General features: G+C 40.1%; 1 protein-coding gene across 3 annotated transcripts in view; it reads right to left on the bottom strand.

The window, feature by feature from the left end:
- LPCAT2 (lysophosphatidylcholine acyltransferase 2) overlaps positions 1 to 19,057 on the bottom strand; it is a 70,424-nt gene that overhangs the window by 33,162 nt on the left and 18,205 nt on the right. For all 3 annotated transcript variants that reach the window (XM_004014990.6, XM_042231639.2, XM_042231640.2), the window contains exons 9-11: positions 9,284 to 9,366; positions 5,732 to 5,857; positions 3,708 to 3,861 (exon numbers count right to left, since the gene is read on the bottom strand). In XM_004014990.6, the coding sequence (XP_004015039.1) occupies positions 3,708 to 3,861; positions 5,732 to 5,857; positions 9,284 to 9,366 (363 nt within the window). The remainder of the gene's footprint in view (positions 1 to 3,707; positions 3,862 to 5,731; positions 5,858 to 9,283; positions 9,367 to 19,057) is intronic.

Below are 19,057 nucleotides of genomic sequence, written 5' to 3'. Positions count from 1 at the left end.
TCCAAATCACCCTCTGATTTAGAGAGTTCAGTGTACATTCAGGAAAATAAAGAAGGTGAATGAAACCTAAAGAGCAAAAGGGTCTTTTTTCTTTTTTTGTCAAAGAGATGAGACTTCTCATAAGGAAATTATCCCAAACTACTGAACCATGCCATGCTTTGGATCATGAATGCCACATTTCTGTGGAACCTTTAAATTATCTGCCATCACATATCTGACAATCTAAAAGAATGTGTAAAACTATCAGAAGGACCTGAATAGACAGAATTTTTTTTTTTTAGGAACCAGACTGAGATGAAAACCATTAAGAAGTTTTTTGCAGACTAGCCAGGAATGTATGTGGGGAAAAAAAAGAGTAAGGGAATGTGGAGAGATACTTAGGTCTCTCTACTTCCCCCAAATAACAACCACAACTGCATGAGACTTGGGGAGAGATTGAGAGAAGTAAAGAAAAAAGGGGAAAAGGAGGATAAATTGGGAAAGGCACATGGGAGGAGCCCTCTGCCCTGCAAAAATTTATAGCTACTGACAGAACAAGAGGAACACCCCACCCTCTCTCTTTCCCACCCTTCTTCCTCCCCCACCCCTCATAAACACTGAGTTTAGCAAGATAAGCTACTCAGACAGAAACAAACTATGACATTACTGAACTTCTTTGTCTTTCCTGTGGAACACACACATACACACACACATTCCCCAGCTAAATCTCTGAGAGAGAGCCTGGAAGCGGGGATGTGCACAGGGTGTGGCAAGGACTGCATAGTTCAGCTTCTCAAAACAAAGCAAATCTTCACAGGCTCAGACATGCAGGTGTGTTAAAAACAAAAAAGGAAAGAGAGAAAGAAGAAACAGAGAGAAAAGAAGAGAAGAAGGAAAGGAAAAGGGAAAGAAAGGTCAAATGCATCCTTTGTTAATTCTCCAGATTATCTTCTCTACCTTCCAGGGTGCTGGAGATCAAATGTGTTTTAAAGACCAGCTCATGGTCTATATCTAAAGCCAAGTCTACACACTATACAAAGAAATGAAGAAAACTCACAGAAATAATTGGTATCTGAGCTGACTGAAGGAGTATATGCAAAATTGTGATTGATCACACTAGCCACAAAGGCGCACCAGTCTCCAAACTGCTTGGAGTCAATTGTATTCTCTAGCTCACAGTGAGTCACTCTGGCTTATTAGGGCTTATTGTAATCCTTGGTTTACCCTCCCTTCCCTAGTCCCAAATCTTTCCGAACATCCCAGTGCTATAGAAACAATGAGGCCACTGGCAGGTATCATTAGTCATCAAAAGACAGAACTGGTGTCAACACAATTCTGTTACTGCTGTTATGACACTTCAACACCTGAAAGGCGGGGCAACCTCTATAGAGATTATTTTTAATCTTGATTAAAAATCTTGACAAGCATAATGTCTGCTGTGCTCTGAACTTCCTTGGTCCCTGTTTCCTGTCACTTCCCATTTCCACACTTTCTGTCCTTATTTGTATGTCCCTGCCATATTCCTTCCTGTCACCAAGTTCATATTTCTAAAAACTTTAAGACTGCTTTTATTGTTCCCAGAGCCATACTGAAAGATGCTATATAAATCTCATAGAAACACAAGTAATGGTACAAGTGAAAAGAGCTTTTCTTTTCCCAGTTTGTACAGTTACATCTAGTAATCTATCTCTCCTTTCCCTTAAATCTTCATTACACTTTTTAGCAGCATCATTGCAGTGATACATGACCTTTTCTTGGACAAGGAAAGATTATTTATATGCTGCAGCAAGCCCGGAATAGAGGTTTGCACAATCCATACAGAAGAAGGTTGCTTATCTGCCTCATGTTAAAGAATACTTCATCTAAGAGATCACAGAGTAAGTCATTAGGAGCATTAATGAGCTCAGGATAAGAAGAAAAAAAAGCTCTGTCCTGGTTTCTGTCATCAAGCTATAATTTCTTTGCAAAGTATCTTTTCCCAGTGATAGAGAACTGGGACTTCTGGCGCCAGCCAAGATGGAATGATCCCAGGGCAGCCTCTCTCCTTCTCACTACAATCATAGGACTCTCGTTGAAATTTAAAAGTCACTACTTCTGGGATTTCCCTGGCAGTCCAGTGATTAAGACTACTCGCCTCCAATGCAGGGGGCATGGGTTCAATCCGTGGTCGGGGAATCTAAAGATCCCACATGCCTTGCAGCCAAAATAATAATAATAATGTAAAAAATATTTTTTTAAGACTTCCTTTCCCCTACAGAAGAAGGGGGGCAGGGAAGCAAGCACTATCTCTGGATAAAATACGGCAGCAGGAAGCAGTTGAAAAACAACTATTTAAGCAGTGCAATCATGGAGGCCTGAAGGCAAAAGATGAAATTATTAAATTGTTGAAAGGGAAGAACTCTATACAGAATTCTATATATGTACAACCAAAATACCCTTCAGGAACAAATGCAAAATAAAAAGATTTTATTTACCAAGTATTTACCCAACCCTGTGTTTACCCAAGTGAAAGGAAAATCTACATTCACCCAAAAACCTATATGTGAACACTCTGAACAGTTATATTCATAATAGCCCCAAGCTGGAAACCAAATGTTCCTCAATTGGGGAATGGATACACCAAGTGTGGTACCCGATAGAAATACCACTCAGCAATAAAAGGAGACAAATTACTGATACAGGCAACAATATGGCTGGATCTCAGATGCATTATGCTGAATGAGAGAAGCCAGACCCAAAAGGATATACTAAATGATTCTATTTGTATGGCATCTGGAAAAGGTAAATCTAAAGGGATAGAGTGACTGCCAGCAGTTAAAAGTGAGGGAAGGACTTGACTACGAAAGCATACCTACAGGGAATTTTTTCCCCAATTATTGCGTATCTTGAATGTGGTGGTAGTTACACGCTTCTATGCATTTGTTAGAATTCACAAAACTATAACCATAAAGTGAGATTTACTGTAAGTTTTACGTATTAAAAGAACAAATTGAAAGAGAGAGAACTTGAAGTCTTGATGCATTTTTCCTAAGGAAACTTTTGACAATTCAGTTATCTAATTCCATGTACATACATATTCATAAGCAGAAAACTGAATCCCCACTATAAGGACAAACAGTCATGCTTTAATTAAAAACTTTGTTATAAATAAACTAAAATCTATTTGGTCTTCAGATGTTTTGGGCAAAGTCCAGAAACCTTCAGAATAGAATAGTGCCACCAATGTCATCAATGTATGATTTTGACATAAATTTTAAAATTCTTGCTAATTATATAAACCTTTCCAATTCTATACACAAATATGGCTATATGGTGACAATATTTATTTCTGACCTGGTGTTTAAAAGAAACAGAAACTACAGTTGTTTGGGGGTGGGATGGGAAGGAGGCTCAAGAAGGAGGGGATATATGAATACATATAGCTAATTCACCACAAACTAACACAACATTTGTAAAGCAACTATACTTCAATAATAAAAATAAAAAATAGATACTCATAACTGTTGCCATACACATATTCACAATTATTATTCTATTACTATTATTATTACTACTAGTGCTACTACTACTACTGTTAAGGGGAAAAAAATAAAAATCATGAAATTCAACTATGGGCTCAGTCTTGTTCTCTAACAGTGACCTAGCAAGCTTTCTAATGCCTGCCATACTGATTTATATTCTGCAGAGACTCGTGAAATAAAAATGTTAAAGATTAAACTTTAACCTACCCTGTCAAAGAGTGCAAAAAGTTGTCTCAAGACATCTGAAACAGGCAACTTCAAATACTCTGCAAATTCTTCAATTCCAATTCTTCCTCCTTTTGAGGAACTTGCAATAGCAGCATACTCATCCAAATGCTTTCGAATCCCATCCCAGTCCAATCTAAACAAAGAGTTATGAAGACACATTATTAGCCCTTCACAATCCACATGGACATTCTGAGAGCACTATTCTATTCATTTGTCTGATGGGAAAATATTTGAAGTGTTAATATCTGAAAAGGAGAATAAAATGAATATTTTAAAGCACATATTGGACATGATTACAGACTTCTAATTTTTTTTAAGAGTATTAGCATAACTGTAATTATCCCAAGTATCTGAGAGAAAGAAAAGTAACTGGGAGGATGCGCAATGTGGTAGGATAATAAATGATTCGTGAGAAGAACACAAGGACTCACATTTTAATCTAAATATTACTTAGTATGCCAACAATACTTACTGAGTTGTTTTAAAAAAAGATATAATTCTTGCTTTCAAGGTAATTTCCAGCTGATAATGGACTCACATTTCACAAAATGTTGTGATGGGAAATTCATTAGACTATGCACACTTCCTCCAATGTTAGTTATAAAAAACTTTAAAACCCTGGAAAATATACTGTGGCTTATATCACATCCTGTAGAATTAAACAGGTGACTTAACACATACCTCTACATCTAAGTTCATTGACTATCTAAAATTTTTCAAATCTACAGGAATATTGTAAAAATATAATATCAAAACATTGTTATGTAGAAGGTATAAATAGCGTTTCCTACATCAGTTATCAAAAAATATTCTTTTTAGATCTGATTTATTTATTTATTTTTGGCTGCACTGGGTCTTATTGCTGCACTCAGGTTTTTCCTAGTTGTGGTGAGGGTGGATGCTGTTCTTCATTGCAGTGCCTGGGATTCTCACTGTGGCGGCTTCTCTTGTTGCAGAGCATCAGCTCTAAGGCACATGGGCTTCAGTAGTTGTGGCTCATGGGCTCCAGAGCTCAGGCTCAGTAGTTATTGCTCGTGGGCTAAGTTGCTCCTTGGCATGTGGGATCTTCCCAGACCAGGGATCAAACCCGTGTCCCCTGCACTGGCAGGCAGATTCTTAATCATTAGACACCAGAGAATATTTTTTTTAGTTTTGAACTTTAATACAGTAACTGGTTCTGCAGCTCTCTCCAAGGGAGGATGCCACGGTCTACTGAAGTAATAAATTCTGCAGATCCCTGATGCGGCTGAAAACAATGAACTGTAATCAGAAAGGGATGTGGAAGCTACACCTTCATACCAAACTACAAAGGGAATGTTCTAAACAGTTTTAAACTAGATCATAAAATCACAAAGCAGTATTTTGCCTTAAAAAAAAATTATGTGCCCAGAAGGAGAAGGTTGATCTAGGGAAGCATTTAAAATGTAATGATGGCCAGAGTTGCTACTCTACAAGTCAATTCCTATTTCACATGAGAAGTTCTGACCACCTCATGCCAGTACCATATAACTGTGCCATCCTTCTCTTTCCTTATATGGGCCATTTTTAAAGTTTTCATTGAATTTTTAGAATATTGCTTCTGTTTTATGTTTTGATTTTTTGGCTGTGAGGCATGTGGGATCTTCGCACCCCAACCAGAGGTGCATTCTACCCCCTGCATTGGAAGGCAAAGTCTTCACCACTGGACAGCCAGGGAAGTCCCTATGCCATACTTCTCATAAGAAGGTGGCAGGAATGACTAACTACTCTGAGCCGTTTCTGAGTAGAAAGGCAGATTTGTGCTGACCCATGTTTACTATCTCTTGTTCTCCCACTACTAACAAACATTTCTGAAGTGGCATTTCTTTAAAAAACAAAACTGTATAAACTAAATGGCTTTCCTAATAAACACCATGTAGGTTCTAGAGCTGGGCATTAATGAAACCAGAGAAAATAAACATACAGGATTTCAGATCTCTTTCAGACACCTTTAGGAAAGTGTGGTGATTTAAAAATACGCTTACTTCAATTTCCGGCTGATCTTGGTAAATTCCACCAACCCAGCTTCCATAGGCAGTGTCAGCTGGCCTGCTGAGATCATCAGTCTGCAGTCTTCGTAGGTGTGATCTGTTACTGGAATTTTCAGAGCTCTATAAAGTATTAAAAAGCAAACAAACTCAACTTTTTAAAAAAGGTGATGATGTTTCAGTAAGCTTGAATTGGTCAACAAACAGTAAATGGAAAAGTATTTACTACCTTTTGAACCAGTGGCTTTGGCTTGTTATTGCCAAAGACACATATTTCTTTACTTCACAGATTAACTGTGGCCCAAGTCAATCTCCTCATGTCTGTGTGCTTCTGCCAGCTTGCCATTTTTGTGTTTTGACTACAATGATAATAGTAGTTGACTTCAGTCCATGGAAAGTAATGAGAAAACTTAAGTTCAAGACTCTGTGGAGTCTTTTACCAGCTGTGGAACTTCTGGCACTTACCCTAAGCCTCACTGTTCTCATCTGCACATAGGAATAATCACTTCCTCCACAGGGTTACTGTGGGCTTCCTAGTGGCTCAGTGGTAAAGAATCTGCCTACAATGCAGGAGATGGCTGGAACCATCTTGCCTGGAGAATTCCATGGACAGAGTTGCCTGGCAGGCTATAGTCTAATGGAGTCACAAAAAGTTGGACATGACTTAGCAACTAAACAACACAAAGCAACCACAGGGTTATTTTAAGGACCGACTAAGAATGCCTATGGACATGCTATTTAAACAGATAAATGACACCTAGACATTATAGTGAAAGTGAAGTCACTCAGTCGTGTCTGACTCTTTGCAACCCCGTGGACTGTAGCCCACCAGGTTCCTCCGTCCATGGGATTCTCCAGGCAAGAATACTGGAGTGGGTTGCCATTTCCTTCTCCAGGGGAATCTTCCCAACCCAGAGATCGAACCCAGGTCTCCCACATTGCAGGCAGATGCTTTAACCTCTGAGCCTCCAGGGAAGCCCCAAAGTGAACAGTTTATACAGATCACTAGTCATCTGCATTTTTTCATCTTTTAAGTCTGAAGATTGCCTTTTTGCTACCTAGCAATTCTTCAAAAAATACTAAACAGAACTGATAATAAGACTGTATTTCTTATAAACCTAAACACCCTCCATCCTCAAAGAGGTGCACAACTCCAACTACCTCCCTCCTGCTCAGAGATCTACTAATAGGGAACCAGACTTGGTAAAAATATATATTAACAAGAACTTGAAGAGACACTTGAGTGACAAGAAGAACACCTGTGCAGTACATAAATTTCCTGCAGATCCCTCTTGGCTAAAGTTTTATTTACACCTATTCAGTGACAATCATAAAATTATGTCATCAGCTGTTATTTGATTTTGCTGAATCATGGCTAAGAACATTAAATTTTCAATGAATGCAATATGAATAAACATTTTTTTCTTACCTGCAACTAAGATGATTTGATTCATAACTATTTGGTGTAAAACATATGAAGAATTAAAAAACACTCCAGGAATTATAACAGTGAACAGAACAAAACAGTCAAGAACTTGGGCTTTGGTAACATGAAGTATGGTTCTGAATCCCAGTCAAGAGACTCTCTCACTTCGCTGGTGGCTCAGTGGTAAAGAACCTGCCTGCCAATGCAGGAGACCCAGGTTCAATCCCTGGGTGGGGAAGTTCCCCTGGAGGAGGAAATGGCAACCCACTCCAGTATTCTTGCCTGGGAAATCCCGTGGACAGAAGGGCCTGGCAGGCTACAGTCCATGGGCTACAGTCCATGGGGCTGCAGAAGAGTTGAACGTGACTTAGTGACAGAGCACGCATGCCAGAGCCTCTCACTAGCCACCATGGTCTTGGACAGAACGCTTCGCCCTCAGAGCCTCTGTTCCTCACCTGTTTCAGAGCTGCTGTGAAGATCATGTTAGATAACACAAGTAAATGGTCTAGCACAGCGCTTGGTAAATATTTATTGGTGGTTGACCACCATGACTTACTTTGATTTGGCTCTTTACCATTTCAAATGCATTCAACAAATACTTTCCTACTTGACTCTCATAATAAGCAAAACCATGAGAAAGGCCAAGCAAGGATTAGAACTCCCACTTTTACACATGAGGAAAGGAGCCTTGGAGGGAACTTGTCCAAGCCTGTGCAACTAATTGAGGTCTTTCTTACTCTTTTTTTTTTTTTTGGTCACCCCATACAGCATATGGGGTCTTAGTTCCCCAAACAGGAATCAAACCCACACCACCTATGCTGGAGGCATGGTGTCCTAACTACTGGACCACCAGGGAAATCTGCTTCCCTATTCTTTATCCAAGGCCCTTTTACCTCCACGCCTCCAAATCCAGGAAAAGGATGCTTAAACAAATCCTTCCTCTGTTTTTAGGCACACACAAAAAAATGTTTTCAGACATTTCAGGAAGCCAAAATATCTCATATAAATTATGTCATTTCCTTATACTTATCTTCCTTCCTAACTTTTGGACATAAGCTAGTATGAAAACACAAGGGAAGAGAGAAGAAAACAATATCAAAGCAAATTTTGTAGCTGCTCAAGAAACTAGGTAAATCAACTACATGCTGGAACATAGAGTAACAAAACTTTTTCAGCCAAAGACTTAGACATTTATTTTTTTGAAAATAAAGTTAGTTTCCTGTGAAGTATTAATATATATAATATATAAACATACTGATATATATAATCTTGTTTATAATGCCAAATTCAGCTATGAAGCTAAATTCAGAGTTCTCATTGCATTTTCACTAAGAGAATAAATACAGCTGGTTTATTAGCTCCAAACCCACTGCTGGACATGACTGAGGGAGGTGGTACTGGGAAAGCGTGTACACACCTGGAGGGCTCTGAGACTGCCTGGGTGGCAGGGACAGTATTGGGCTGGCCAAAAAGTTCATTAGGGTTTTTGAGAAAAAAACAACTCAATATAACACATTCTTTCATTATAGGAGGAGAGGTAATTTATATAATCAGAAAAGCACCCAGTTAAAACTCCTTTATGTGCCGGAAAACACTTGGCTTATGTTTTGCAGTTTCTAAATCCTAAACTTATAGCCATTCCCTTAGTGAGGGTTATTTCCCCCCTTTTTTAGGCAGCTAGTGTATTCCCTTGCAGACTTTTTCCTTTTAGTGCTGTAATCATTTATGCCTTTGAAACACCCGGCCTCAGCAGCTACATGGAGGCTGAGAGGATAGAAGGTGGGTCACGGCACGACTGTTCAGACCATCCTTTGTCTGATGGTGACAGGCCAGGTTGGGGGAATCCACCCTTTGGAAGTCACTGGCTGGTTTCTTCTGGGTCATGTATCCTTCCTGCTCCCATTCTGGCAGGGGCACGTTTCCAATAGTTTGGGGTTACATCTGGGAAAATATTTATAGATTGTCTTACTGACTACATTCCTGGGCACATTCTTTTTCCTTACCAAAATGAGTTGGGGAATGAGGCCCTCAGAAAGAAAAAACAAAAACGTCAAACAATAGTAAATGTCATTTACCAATAGTTTAAAAGTATTTACTGATTACAATCATATATAGATACTTACTCTGCCATTACATTCCGGATTGTACTGGCAAAAAGGACAGGATCACTTCTTTCTTCATCACTTGGTACTTGAACAGGCATAAACTGAAAGGCAAATAAACCTTTCCATTATAATTGTGAGGCCTAATATTTTAATTGCTACATAAATTAATTTATAAGCTGTCATTATATGAAATCCCCTGCCTTTCTAGCACACAGGTTACAAGATAGAATGTAAAGAACACAATGTGCTTGGACTCAGATGTGAATTCAAGCTCTGGGTCTTTCTGTATGTTAACTATTATGACCTTTAGGTTTTCTGAACTGTCTCCTCAACTCTAAAAAGAGGGCTATGCTCACCCACATCCCTGGTTGTGGTGAGGATGAAATAGGTCAATGTCTGGAATTCTGGAAGTCGTAAAGCTGAAACTGCTCAGATCTTATTCTCAAAGCTGCCTTTTCTCCCAACCAGCCTTTGTGTTTGAAAGTGTTATTAGGAGTAGCACTTTGTTTTTTGCAGTTTATCTTCTCTATCCATTTCTATATCAGTCATACTTTATCACTTGATCAAACTTTATGCTTTATTATTTCTTCTGCTTGTTTTTTAACCCTATGTAGGCTTTCTATCTGTTGTCTAACATCATGTTTTCCTTTATCATTTTAAATTTTACTTTTTTTCTCCACGTGATATTCTGTGATACCTCATTGATACTGTCCTTGTTTTTGATTATAGTTTTCTAACATTAACAAGGTTTTGGTGCTGTATTTAAATCATTTTACATTTTTTGAGCACCTACTATGTATCAGGTAAGAAGAACAGGACCCTAACTCCTGCTCTAAAGAAGATACATATTTTAATAGGGTAGACTGACACAACACAAACTATCATTACCCTTAATGATAGGGCTTAAAAGCTTAATTAACTTACTTAAAGTTATATAGGTCACATGACCAGGATTCAGCCCAAGGCCAGTCTGTCATATTTTACAGCTCTCCTGGAGTATGAGCATGAGTGACAGGAAATTATTAATTTGGTCAAGGGGCTGGGCAAAGCAATCAAAGAGGTTTTACAGAAAAGCTAACACTTGATCTTGACTCTTTGAGGATAAGCATGATCTTGTCAATAGCCACTATTTATCGATTATGAACCAGGCACCATGCTAGGTGTTTAATATGTATTGTTTTATTTCTCTAATCCTTTCAATTCTAGTCATAAGGAGTTGGGGTTCACAAATATTAAATGAATTGCTCAAGATTTCATGGCTCATTTCCATTTTAAAAATATTTCTTAGGCACCTGGTGTCTTCCAGGTACCGCACTAAGCCTTGAGATCAGGACATGAAAGTTCTGTACTCAAGGAGGTCTTCATGCAGTGGGAGAGAAATGCATGACACAGTGAGCTAAGTCCACAATAAGAGTCACCATCCTTCAAGCACCTACTGTGTGCTGGGCAGTTTATATAAGGTGTTTTTTTTTTTAATTAACTTCTATTGGAGTGTAGTTGCTTTATAATTGTGTTAGTGTCATACAGCAAAGCAAATCAGTTTTAGGTATACGAATATCCCCTCTTCTTTGGATTTCCTTCCCATTGAGGTCACCACAGAGCACTGAGTAGAGTTCCCTGTGCTCTACAGTAGGTTCTCACCTATTTTAAACTAGCATCAATAGTGTATATCTCTCAATCCCAGTCTCCTAATTCATCCCACCCTATTTCCGTTCCCCCCAACCCATACGTTTGTTCTCTGTGTCTGTGTCTCTGTTTTGCAAATAAGATCATCTATACCCTTTTTCTAGATTCCACAGATATGCAACAATATAAGATATTTGTTTTTCTCTATCTGACATTTCACCCTGTATGACAGTCTCTAGGTCCATCCACATCTCTACAAATGACTCAATTTTGTTCCTTTATATGGCTGAGTAAAATTCCATTGTATATATGTATGTACCCCATCTTATTTATCCATTCCTATATAAAAGGGTTTTATGTGATGAACTCTTTCAACAATTTCATGAGGCAAATTCTACCCATTTCCCTTTGACAGGTAAAGAATGCGGCTCTGAGAGGTTAAACAATATAGCTAAGGCCATACACAAATGACCAGGTCACAGCTTGAAAGAAAAGTGAAGATTTGTATAAATAACACCACTTTTGGACTCACACAGATCTGTTTTCAAGCCTGTTAATCATATTTAAGAAGTCTACGGGCAATGGTGACTCAGAGATAAAGTTTAAACAAGGGAGTGAAATGACCAGGTCCAAGTTTTTGAGCAGTAACTTCGGTGGCAGGTGGAAAAGGAAATGGCAACCCACTCCAGTACCCTTGCCTGGAAAATCCTATGGACCGAGAAGCCTGGTAGGCTACAGTCCATGGGGTTGCAAAGAGTCAGACACGACTGAGCGACTTCATTTCACTTCACTTTCGGTGGCAGGGAGTGGATAACCAAAGGGGAAGACGACCAGAGCAGGGAGGAGCCCTGGAGACAACTGCAATCAACCTGTGAGTGATGGTAATAACATGAGCAGAGGGAGGGGGGATGTAGAGGCCAGAATGGCCCCAAGGGACATTTTTAGGATAAAATGGACAGAAGTCATAGGATAATGTCATTTTACCTCTCACGTATTTTTTTTTAACATCCTCTCCAAGAGGACAATGTCACAGTGTGGAGAGAGCATGGGCCTGGGTTGACGCCTTGGCTCTGCTATGCGAGATCCTGGAAAAGTCATTTAGCCTTTATAGGCCTCAATTACCTCTACTGTCAAAGGAAAAAAATTTGACTAGATTCCGTCCTTTTCAACTGGACTTCTAAGTCTAGATTTTCACTTAGTACCGTCGTTCTTTAAGCTGGAAAAATAAACTAAGCCACCAGAGGTCCCCACATCACTTATATATCCAGAGCAACAAACAATCTGCAACTATTTCCAAAAGTTACCTCCATCCTGTTCAAGTTAAAATCTCTTACAGTTGCTTAGGGTGAAATCCAAGAGAGAAACTATGTTAAAAGAGATGTTCACAGAAAAACTAACAAAATAATATGATCAATTAAAGTTTTAAATTGTCAAATAATTATTCATTTTTAAAAAGCCAAAGGATCATTTATAATACACTTGATTGGTGGGTCATAAAAGCACAAAGTGAAAACCCTAAAAAAATAAATTGCTGTTATACTGCTAACCGAACACAATACAATGAACTATGAGTTTGGTTGCTTTCAGTGCAGGAAATATTTTCCACAAAAACAAATTCCACTGAGAGTTCAAAATAATTAACAGTCTAGATTTGACACTCATAGGTCTTGGAGGCCCCCAATCCTTCTGAGAAGCCATTCAGTGGAAATTCTAATAAGTCATTTCTGCTTGGAGAAGACTTTGTCCTCTATATCACATTTCCAATTTGTACAAAGTCATTCAAGGTTCACTGCATTAACATATCTTTTATTTGGAAGGAAGATCAGCCAGAGAGAGGATAACTGATTGCCATTATCTATCACTGAACCCTAATCCACACCTAAATACCCCAGTGACGCCAACCAGAAATTTTCCACCACAAAGTTTCTACCTTTATCTTCTCTTGCTATCCTCAGTATCCACACTGATGGCCTATCTTGATTTCACAGCCCCTTCACCTGGCCATAGATACCCTTCTCAACTCTGCCTTGGCCATTCTGATCTCCTCCTCTAACAAGGTTTTCCATGACTTTCTCATTATCTATCAGTGTTTACTCCTCCCTTGACCTAGTCATACAGAAACTCTAAGAAACTGATGGTCTCTCTCAGCACCTATTCATCCCTCTCTATCCACCCGCTCCTGGCAACATCTGTCTGCCTGTCTACACTGGACTTTGGGAGTCAGACACTTCTATATGACCTTTCTGTCATCTAAACCTGCCAGTTCTGCCACATGCAGGGTGCTAATCACATGCTCAGTCACCTCTCCTGATCCTGCCTTCCTCCTCCTGTTAGAGAGTGATGCTAACTGAGAGATGCTCAGCAAAGGTACAAAACCTCATTGGCTGAGGCTACTACAAATTCATGTTCAAGTCCTTGGAGCTGCTTGAAAAATTATGTAATTTCTCAAGGTGACCATGCTGGCTTCAAATATAAAAGTACTTTTTTTGGAATTCCCTGGCAGTCCAGTGGTTAGGACGCCACACTTCCACTGCACGGGACATGGGTTCAATCCCTGGTCAGGGAACTAAGATCCCACATGCTGCAATGAGACAAAAAAATTTTTTGTTTCTTATACTGAAGATCTTTTATCCTTCTAGTTTGTGCAGGTGGGCCAAAATATGTGATCTTAACACCAAGTCTATTTTTTCTTTTTTTATTGTCGATGTGATGGGAGAGGATCAAGGTACTTAAATCGAACCTCATGCTGCTTGGAAGTCCTCTTATATCCCCCTTTGACCTGTTGCCATCGTATTTTCCTGTTTCAGACATGGTCCTTGTGTCTCAAGTTGCAATTCCACTTTCATTTCAATGATACTTCATTTTCAACTTTAGAAAGAAGACAGTGAAGGAGTTCAGGTCATGCTACAACAAATATGCCTCTTAGATATATTGATTATTTTAAGCTGAAGACACTTAAAAACAGCAATGGAGGGAAAGGCTTTCTCTGAACTCCCCTTATCAGCCTATGACAGATCTTCCAAAAAGAACTTAATTGTCCTAAATCTCCTCCTAGGGAGTTTCATCATACAGGCAAGACTGACTCTCATCAGAGGGGAAGAGACCAGAAGGCAACATCACACCCAGACAAACTTTATCACACACCATCACATCTCCCATCTCTTTTAAGAGCCTACTGTTCTTTCTTAAAAATCATTTATTCTCCCCTAAGCGGCCTATGCCCTCCCTCCCCTGCTTTTATTATTAATAATAAGGTATGCTGCTGCTGCTGCTGCTGCTAAATCACTTCAGTCATGTCCAACTCTGTGCTACCCCATAGATGGCAGCCCACCAGGCTCCCCAGTCCCTGGGATTCTCCAGGCAAGAATAAAGGTATACAAGTACTCAAATCTCACTTTTTTGGGGTATTCACTTTTTATTCCCTATGATGCCCTTGTGCATACCATATGAAAAGTTAAAAAATCTGTATATATCTTTTCTGCTGTTAATCAGCCTGTTGTCAGTTTATTTCATAGACCCAGGAATCTAACCTGGATGGGTAGAGGGAATTCTCTCCTACCCTACAGCATCCCATGTGAACTTCAATTCACGTTCCCATTGCACCTGAGATAGGCTCCCCAGTCCCATTCCCCTCCTCACTGCAATCTTCTCTCCCCCCTCACCCTATTTACTCTGTACCATTCTGACCCAGACGAGGAGGAGGTCAGAGTCTAACTGGACTGCTTCCCACACTAGCATCCTTTGTACTTTGGGTCCCAAAAGTACCTCCTCAAGGGCCTTAGACTCCACACAAGATTAAGCCCCAATTCTCCCAAGCATTGTTTAAGGCTCTCTGTTACCCAGAGCCAGTCTTTTGCAAGAATACTCTGAACCAGTAAAGCTGGTTTATTTGTTGTTTAATGACCACATGAGCACATTCCTTTCTATTAAATAAATGATGACAAGAGGAAGATTGATTAGTGATGATACTATAATCAATCTTCTCCTCCTCTAAATAACAGAAAAGGATTTTAATAGGTGAATCTTAAGAAATGTGCAGTTCTTTGAAATAGTGCCATTTGCAGAGATGTAGATAGACCTAGAGCTTGTCATACAGAGTGAAGTAAGTCAGAAAGAGAAAAACAAACATCATATAATATCACTTACACTTGGGATCTATAAAAATGGTACAGATGAACTTATTTGGAAAGTTTGCAAAGCAAAAATAGAGTCATAATCATTGGACCACCAGGGAAGTCCCTTGTGAGAGTCTTGAGCCATGGTGCACATATACTTAGTGCCTGGCGGGCCTCTGGGATACATTTTCCAATTACAGCCCACCAGTGAGGAATTCAGAGAAGGCAATGGCACCCCACCCCAGTACTCTTGCCTAGAAAAATCCCATGGATGGAGGAGCCTGGTAGGCTGCAGTCCATGGGGTCGCTAAGAGTCGGACACTACTGAGCAACTTCACTTTCACTTTTCACTTTCCTGCACTGGAGAAGGAAATGGCAACCTACTCCAGTGTTCTTGCCTGGAGAATCCCAGGGACGGGGGAGCCTGGTGGGCTGCCGTCTATGGGGTCACGCAGAGTTGGATATGACTGAAGCAACTTAGCAGCAGCAGCAGCAGCAGCAGCAGCAGCAGTGAGGAATTAACATATTCAAAAGTCATAAAGTAGCTAGGAGTCCCCTGGGTGAAAGGTAGACTCATAAACTTCAAATTACAATTAAAATAATAATTTGGGCTTCCCGGGTGAGCAGTGGTAAAGAATCCATCTGCCAGTGAAGGAGATGCAGGTTTGATCCCTGAGTTGGAAGACTCCCTGGAGAAAGAAATGGCAACTCACTCCAATATTCTTGCCTGGGAAAACCCATGGACAGTGGAGCCTGGTGGGCCACAGTCCATGGGGTCACAGAAGAGTTGCACACGACTGAGCGACTAAACAACAACAACAAAAACAAGAATACCCAATTTGAACTCCACAAATTTCCATCTTCAATTCTTACCCCTCAAATCCCTACCTATTCAGCTGTTTTCAACTGGCTGAAAGCTATTTTGAGTGTGAAGTTGTCGAACAAAGGATATATTCTTTGCTTTGCAGGAAATATTATCTGAATGGTCTAAGAACTGGTAGGAGGATGCAAATACTGTAATTGAAAAGAAAGAAAGCAAGCTACGGCCCAGAGAGGAAATGTGGTAACAATGGTCAGGGCAAAAGCACGAGGAATTTGCATACCTCTGTTGTAACAGAATTTGACCACTGATATGTGCGCTAGACAAAAAAAAAATGAACAGTTCTGTGTGCATTTCCACATCTACTGCCAGATCTTAGCTAAAGAGGGGTAACTTAAGAGGAAGGAACTATATATATATATATGAACTTCCTAGTGGCTCAGTGGTAAAGAATCTGCCTGCAATGCAGGAGACCTGGGTTTGATCCCTGGGTCAGGATGATCCCCTGGAAAAGGAAAAGGCAACCCACACCAGTATTCTTGCCTGGAAAATCTCATGGACAGAGGAGTCTGGCAGGCTACAATCCATGAGATTGCAAAGAGCCAGACATGAATGAGTGACTTCTCACACACATATATACAAACAGTATCTCTGAATTTGTAGGGAAGATCGTATGGCTGTTTTATGTTTGGGTTTTCTTTTTCTTTTTAGATAAAGAAAACAGGGCTAGTTATCTGAGCAGCTATTCAAGAAGTAAGAACAGTGCTCAGAGTACTTAGAAGTAATATTTCTTTCCAACAAGGTTTCCCAAAATGCTATTCTATGGAACACTGGTTCTAAGAGGTTTCCAGAGAGAAAAGGAGTTCAGTGGTCAAACATTTCAAAGGCTCTGAGAAGTCTCAGAAAAAGAAATCTGATTCATTTTGCTTCTCCTCATACTTTCTAAACTTATCAGGATACAGATTAATAAATTTGTATATATCTTTTCCACTGTTAATTTGCCTGTTGTCAGTTTATTTCATAGACTCAGGAAATTAAAACTGTTTCTCTAGAAACATCTAAGATCTAGTGTTTTCTGGTCACACGGAGAGATACTGAGCTGGTTATAAAAGTGGGGAAGTGTGACACGTAATTAATAAACAAGTATCTTCATGGCAGACAAGCAACCTACAAGTCTCAAGAAAAATTTCATTGTAGTCAAACTCACTCTGACATAATTTGAGCTCCTACAACATTTGGCATTATTGACATCTAAATGGCTGAATAACCAAGCTATCTAACAAGGTAAAATAAGATTCTTATAACTTAAATTCCACAGTCCTGTCACTTAGAGCACTGGCCCCCACTCAGGACTCTGAATTACAAATACAAACTTAAAGTTTTCATTACAAAAGCTGTGGATGCAATTGGAAAATCCAAGCAAAAATCTGAAGAATCATTATTCTGATCCTCTCTCTTCAGAAGCTACCTAAGGGTATCACCAAAGCCAACAAGATTCTGAACTCAAAGGCCCATTATTCCATGTCATCCCTAGAAACTAAGCAGAGTTCTTGGAATCAGTCTTCAAAGTCTTAAAAATCTGGTCAGAATTTTCAGAATATTCTGATTACTCCTCCACTCCCCACCTGCCACTGTAACTGAACGTGAAACAGTGTCCTGTGAATGACGATATGAGCTGCCTTTATGGCTCTTCTGCCTTAATGGCTCACATAACACGATTTCTTCAGGTTTTCCATGTACAGACTATTCTAAAAATGAGAGTTTCTGACTATGCCTCTCTCACAATCTCTCAGATTTCACAGAACATAAATCTTCAAGAAGCTGAGGGGTTCCACCAGCTACTGTAGCTCCTTTGGCCAGGATGTGAAGGCTTATCATGAAACTTGGCAGAGATCAGCATTCAGTTCAGTTCAGTCACTCAGTTGTGTCTGACTCTTCATGACCCCATGGACCACAGCATGCCAGGTCTCCCTGTCCATCACCAACTCCTGGAGTCTACCCAAACTCATGTCCATTGAGTCAGTGATGCCATCCAACCATCTCATCCTCTGTCGTCCCCTTGTCTCCTGCCCTCAATCTTTCCTGGCATCAGGGTCTTTTCCAATGAGTCAGCTCTTCGCATCAGGTGGCCAAAGTATCGGAGTTTCAGCTTCAGCATCAGTCCTTCCAATGATCACCCAGGACTGATCTCCTTTAGGATGGACTGGTTGGATCTCCTTGCAGTCCAAGGGACTCTCAAGAGTCTTCTCCAACACCACAGCTCAAAAGTATCAATTCTTAGGTGCTCAGCTTTCTTTATAGTCCAAATCTCACATCCATATATGACCACTGGAAAAACCAAAGCCTTGACTAGATGGACCTTTGCTGACAAAGTGATGTCTCTGCTTTTCAATATGCTATCTAGGTTGGTCATAACTTTCCTTCCAAGGAGTTGCTGCTAAGTCACTTCAGTCATGTCTGATTCTGTGCGACCCCATAGACAGCAGTCCACCAGGCTTCCCTGTCCCTGGGATTCTCCAGGCAAGAACACTGGAGTGGGTTGCCATTTCCTTCTCCAATGCAAGAAAGTGAAAAGTGAAAGTGAAGTTGCTCAGTCATGTCCGACTCTTAGCGACCCCATGGACTGCAGCCCACCAGGCTCCTCCATCCATGGGATTTTCCAGGCAAGAGTACTGGGGTGGGGTGCCATTGCCTTCTCCGCTCCAAGGAGTAAGTGTCTTTTAATTTCATGGTGGCAATCACCATCTGTAGTGATTTTGGAGCCCCAAAAAATAAAGTCAGCCACTGTTTCCACTGTTTCCCCATCTGTTTCCCATGAAGAGATGGGACCAGATGCCATGATTTTAGTTTCTGAATGTTGAGCTTTAAGCCAACTTTTTCACTCTCCTCTTTTACCTTCATCAAGAGGCTCTTTAGTTGTTCTTCACTTTCTGCCATAAGGGTGGTGTCATCTGCATATCTGAGGTTATCAATATATCTCCAACAATCTTGATTCCAGCTTGTGCTTCTTCCAGCCCAGCGTTTCTCATGATGTACTCTGCATATAAGTTAAATAAGCAGGGTGACAATATGCAGCCTTGACGTACCCCTTTTCCTATTTGGAACCACTCTGTTGTTCCATGTCCAGTTCTAACTTTCCTATCCTGCATACAGGTTTCTCAAAAGGCAGGTTAGGTGGTCTGGTATTCCCATCTCTTTCAGAATTTTCCACAGTTTATTGTGATCCACACA

Source organism: Ovis aries, chromosome 14 (genome assembly GCF_016772045.2).
Source record: "Ovis aries strain OAR_USU_Benz2616 breed Rambouillet chromosome 14, ARS-UI_Ramb_v3.0, whole genome shotgun sequence".
In the NCBI taxonomy this organism is placed as follows: domain Eukaryota; kingdom Metazoa; phylum Chordata; class Mammalia; order Artiodactyla; family Bovidae; genus Ovis; species Ovis aries.
The sequence above is the reverse complement of the archived record's forward strand: the minus strand, read 5'-3'. Positions and strand labels throughout refer to the sequence as shown.